Source organism: Lathyrus oleraceus, chromosome 6 (genome assembly GCF_024323335.1).
Source record: "Lathyrus oleraceus cultivar Zhongwan6 chromosome 6, CAAS_Psat_ZW6_1.0, whole genome shotgun sequence".
NCBI lineage: Eukaryota > Viridiplantae > Streptophyta > Magnoliopsida > Fabales > Fabaceae > Lathyrus > Lathyrus oleraceus.
In genome coordinates, this window is record NC_066584.1 from 425,066,023 (window position 1) to 425,071,573 (window position 5,551).

At 33.4% G+C, this 5,551-nt stretch overlaps 1 protein-coding gene across 1 annotated transcript; it reads right to left on the reverse strand.

The window, feature by feature from the left end:
• Window positions 1–2,029: 2,029 nt before the first annotated feature.
• On the reverse strand, window positions 2,030–5,252 carry LOC127092426 (receptor-like protein EIX1). The gene is made up of 2 exons (XM_051031295.1): window positions 2,595–5,252; window positions 2,030–2,268 (listed from the first exon to the last, which is right to left on the reverse strand). Exon 1 carries the CDS (start codon window positions 5,215–5,217, stop codon window positions 2,638–2,640), a length of 2,580 nt encoding a protein of 859 aa, XP_050887252.1. The 5' UTR covers window positions 5,218–5,252; the 3' UTR covers window positions 2,030–2,268; window positions 2,595–2,637.
• Window positions 5,253–5,551: the final 299 nt, after the last annotated feature.

The following is a 5,551-nucleotide window of genomic DNA, read 5'->3' on the forward strand; positions in this document are numbered from 1 at the left end:
GTAGCGAAGGGTTCGCTAGGCGAAGGATTTGCTCGCCTAGCGAGCAAGCCCGTTTAGGCCATCTTCTGGATTTGGCCACCTGTGTGTTGGGTCTTTGTTCCTTTAAGATCAATGTCTTGAAAAATGAGTTGGAGTGCCTTGAAAAATGTCTTGCAAGATTAACGGGCAAATTTTGGGGTATGACAGTTTTGATTTTAAATCTTTTTATCTTTGGGTTTTGTTCGTACTTTTCCTTTTTGTTTTGGAAACAATAAAAGCGCGGTGGCGACTCTGGTTTTATTGACGTTAAGCTTATCCATAGCTTGATGGTCATGAATTTACCGCTACACCTTCCTCCATGGTGATTTAGAGGAGGAAGTTTACATGAAATTTCCCCTTGGTTTAAAAGTCCCTAATAATAATAACAATATGGTCTATAAGTTAGACAAATCCATTGATGGCTTAAAATAGGCTAGCCGTCAATGGAACCAAAAACTTACTTCCACTCTAACCACTCTTGGTTATCATCAATATAAATCAGATTACTCTTTGTTTACTAAGAAATCTCTTAAATCTTTCACTGATATTCTACTTATCTATGTTGGTGATCTTATTCTTGCAGGAAATGACTTAACTGAATTTTCTAACATTACATAGTTGCTTGACACGAAATTTAGCATAAAAGATCTAGGCTATCTCAAATACTTCCTTGGATTTGAAATAGCTAGATCTTCTATAGGAATTAGCTTATGTCAACGCAAATATGCTCTCAATTTATTGCAAAATGCATGTCTTCTTGCTGAAAAACTTGTATCAACCCCAATGGATCTTGGGTGCCTTATAGATAAAGATGATTCCCTCCTGAAAAACCCATCCACTTTCGGGAGTTTGATTGATAAGTTACTCTATTTACTCATTCTCGCCCTGATATTACGTTTGTTGTTTGCAGACCCATCCAATACTTGGTTTCACCCACCAACACGCATATGCTGGCTACCACGAGGATTTTATGTTACATCAAATAGGCCCTTGTGCTCAGTCTTTATTTCAAGAAAAAATCCTCGCTAAACATCACCGGCTTCACGGATTCAGATTTGGGTACTTGTCCTATAACTCGCAAGTCCATCACCGGTTTTACTTTTTTCTTTGGCTCAAATATCATATGCTGGAAATCAAAGAAGAAAAATGTAGTGTCAAGATCCTCTTCCGAAGAAGAATATCGGGCTCTCGCCAACACTTCTTGTGAGGCGCAATGGTTATTATTTCTTCTTCAGGATTTTTGCATGTCACACATGCAATCGATCACATTATTTTGCGATAATAAAAGCGCCATCGATATTGTTTCCAACCCTATTTTCCATGAAAGAACGAAGCACATCGAGATGGACCCGCACCTTGTTCATGACAAACTTCAAACCAAGATAATCCACACGATGCTCATCAAATCTGCAAACCAAATAACATACCTCTTCACCAAGTCTCTCCACGGTGGTCCAATAAAAATATATTTTTCTTTTGATGAGAAAGTTGTGTATGAATTCAATAAAAATATATTTTTTTTCTTTTGATGAGAAAGTTGTGCTCCCCCTGCAACACTTTTATCAAATTACCTGAAGTGGAGTTCGTTTTGTTGACAAAATGAGTAGTATGAGTTAAATCAAAATAATTTTAAATTCATTAATTTGAAGATATGACTTCTTAAACTTGATTTTTAAATACAACTATCAAAACAATGTCCCTGATTTAATGTTTAAAGGATTGAAAATATCAACTAAGTCAATATTAATCATTTTGACAATAGATGTATCCAAATAATCAAACTTTTCTTTATATTATAAGAAAACAGATTGTATAGTCTATCACTTTTCCATAAGATTCTGTTGTAACGATTTATTTGAATATGTCAATAAAAAAATGACATGAACTATTAGAAGTTGTAAACTTTTTCTTGTAACAAATGCATCAGTGAGTGAATAAACATGTGAATAAAGAAAATATAGTGATTTTTCTCTCATCATAAAAGGTAGAACCATTTTTCTTATGTCTGGAGAATGCAACATATCATTAATTAATAACTTGATAGTATATTATCGATTACATTTTCATACAAAAACTACCAAACACGATAGCTTAACTAAACACAATAAAACTTTATGACAGTAAAGTTACAACAAAATGGCATTCATCCTATCCATTAACAAAAAGTGATCTGCAAACTGCTAAAGGAACAACATTATTTTAAAATAGAAAAAGATGTACTATTCTATACAAAAGGCATAGAAGATCATCCTGCAAAAAATTAATTAATTTTAGTACTTTGAAACAACATCAAAGTATTGCAATTTTCATGGAATAAATTGCATATGGAGGCAACAAATAAATGGCCAGGATATAAAAGATAACTTCATTGTGCAAACTTGCATAGATATAATGCGATTTATTTTGTTTGTTATGGATGATTATTAAGCATTCAGGTACTAATATAGGAATAAAAGAAGATTTAATATGTTTATATATCATATCCCCTTGATATCCAAAAATAGTGAATGAGGAACATGATATAAATTATAGAAATGATTTTGTTATGAAAAATAAGAAAGAATAGCAGTCAGTACCTGTTTATCATTCATCCACTTTAGAGCAACGAGAGAGCTGCATTCACTCTTTCCACCACGTGAAGGCTTTCAATATCAAAGTGTTCAAGAATTTGGAATAAGTTTCTCTCCAAGAGGGTAGTAACAATATTGAGCCTACCAACCCAACAAAACTAGTAAAGAATCCTATCCCCATGCTCATGTATAATGTTTCCAAAAATATCGAATTGTCATCTCCTGTATTAGTTGTTTGCACTTGATGTTTTGATGGATCTTCTCTTGGACATTTTCTATCAAGTGGTTCTCCACATAGGTTAGAATTTCCTTCAAAACTTGAAGCACTGAATGTCTGCAATTGTGTTCCAATTGGAATTTTTCCATAGAGTTCATTGTTTGACAAGTCCAACCAAGTGAGACGGTCAATATGAGCTAGACTAGAAGGAATTCTTCCTGATAAGTGATTTCTTGACAAATCAAGAAATTCTAGGAACTCTAAATTTCCTATGTTTGAAACGATTTCTCCACTGAGATTGTTACTTGACAAATTTAAGGAAGTCAACCCAAATAAGTACTCTATTCCAGTTGGAATTTTCCCAGTAAGATGGTTACATGAGAGATCAATAGTTTTTAGAAAAACATCTGCATTTTTGTAGGGTTGGTCTACACCTTTCCACATTAGGAATAAGTTGAAAACATAATAACCCGTAGAAAAATTCCTATTCCTTGGGAAATACTCGTGCCCCATTGATGTAGTTGAGTTCACGAAGTTCTGGGCTATTGAAGTAAGATTTTGTATGCAAGTTGGGATTCCTCCTGATAAGTTATTTAGTGACAAATCCAAGACTCGAAGTTTTCTCAAATAACAAAGATTCGAAGGTATATTTCTAGAGAAGTTATTGAATCGAAGGCTTAAGATGACTAATTGTTGCAAGCTACCACCAATCCATGAAGGTATTTGACCGTGAAACATATTATCCTCGAGGTTCAGAAAAGCCAACTTGCTTGAGCAATTCTTCAATGAGGAAGAGAGTTGACCACTTAAACTATTATTTTTTAAAATCAAAGCCTCCATGTTAACAAGGGTTCCCATTGAGAAGGGAATGTTTCCAGATAAGTTGTTATTGCTCATGTCAACATATTGTAACGAGGTTAAATTACTCCAACAATCTGGTAACTCTCCTTTTAGTTGATTGTTTGATATATCAAAAATTCCTAAAATATTAGGATTATTTTTGTTGCATATAAAAGAAATTAAATCTGCAAACCTATTATTGGAAAGAAGCAGTGACCCCGCTTGAAGTAAATAAGAAGGAATGGGACCTTGTAGTTTATTTGAACTCAAATCTATTTCAGGATAATGAGTAAGATTGAGTTCCAAATTGGGAATCCTGCCTGTGAGATTATTATTTGAAATGTCCATGGAATACAATGTTTGCAATTTTCCCCAAAACCAATGAGGTATTGGAGGCAGATTACTGACATTTGAAAGGGTAAGAAAGGATAAAGAATTTTGTGTTTGAAGCCAATTAGGAAATCTAGAATCAAAATTACAAGATGAACAATCAAAGTATAATAATTGAAAAGGAGGAACCCTTTGATGACTAACCTTTATAGTCAATGAGTTATGAGACAAATCTAGGTCATTCAATTTGGACAGGTTTGTGAAATGAGATTCAGAGACTATACCTTCAAAAGAGTTATCCCTCAGGTTCAAAACCTTTAATTCCTTAAGTGATCCGATACTTGTAGGTATATCTCCAACAAATCTATTTCTATCAAGAAATAACCATCTCAAAGAAGACAGGACTGAAAGATCAGGTAACATGCCAGAAATATGATTATCATATAATGATAGTAGTTGTAAGGAGGATACATTTCCAATGCAATTGGAATAGTTATGATGGATGATAAAATCTGAAAGCTCTCCGCTCAAGTGATTGGTGTCAGCATAAAAATACTTCAATGTGCGAATATACCCAATGGATTTAGGGATCTTTCCCTCTAGACTATTGTCAAATAGAAAGAGTGTCTCAAGTGAATGCATTATAGTGCCAAAATCATCAGGAATTGCTCCACTGAGTTCATTTTCGCTGAGATCAAGGTATTGCAATTGTGTGAGATTTCTAAGATGAGAAGGAATTTCCCCACTGAGTTCATTGTGGGCGAGATCAAGGTGTTGTAACTCTAAGAGATTTCCAAGGTCAGAAGGAATCTTGCCTATGTAAATACCATATGAGAGATTAAGGTATCGTAATTTACTAAAGGAGCAAATAAATTTTGGGATTTGACCACTATAATTCAAATAACTAAGGTCTAAATATTTTAGATATTGAATCATAGCTATTGAAGGATTGATTTCACCACTCAAATGTTTTGTATCAGATCCATGAAGATCAAGACTTTGAATATAACCTGTTTGGTTGTTGCATTGAACTCCCATCCATTTGCAACAATCTTCATTTCGACCTTCCTTCCATGTGGACAACATGCCATATTGGTCTTGAACACTTTCTTTGAACGTGAGGAGTGCATGTCTCTCCCTCTCTTTGCACTTCATGTCTCCATTTTCTGTTGTTGAGTTGACCCCAAAAATGGAGGACACCATCAATGATGCATGAAATATAAGAATAATATAAGTTTTCATCTTAATCTCATTAATTTAATAAATCTCAGATTCTCTCTAATGGATACTATATTCTATGACTTATACAACCGCATATATATAAAGAATTATGCACAATAGAGTTTTTTGTATTATCATTTTTGGCTGGCCCATTTATTTGTTGCCAAATTTTTATGTCCATCGATTTATGCTCAAATTATCTACTCATAGATAGGATTTTGTCATTTATATAATTTTAATTCTCAATTTTGATGAAACAAAACAACAACCTCTACTAATTAATTCTTCATATATATTTAAAAAGTTAAACTTGTGATATTTAAACTGGTCTAAAATAAAAAATTATAATTATAAT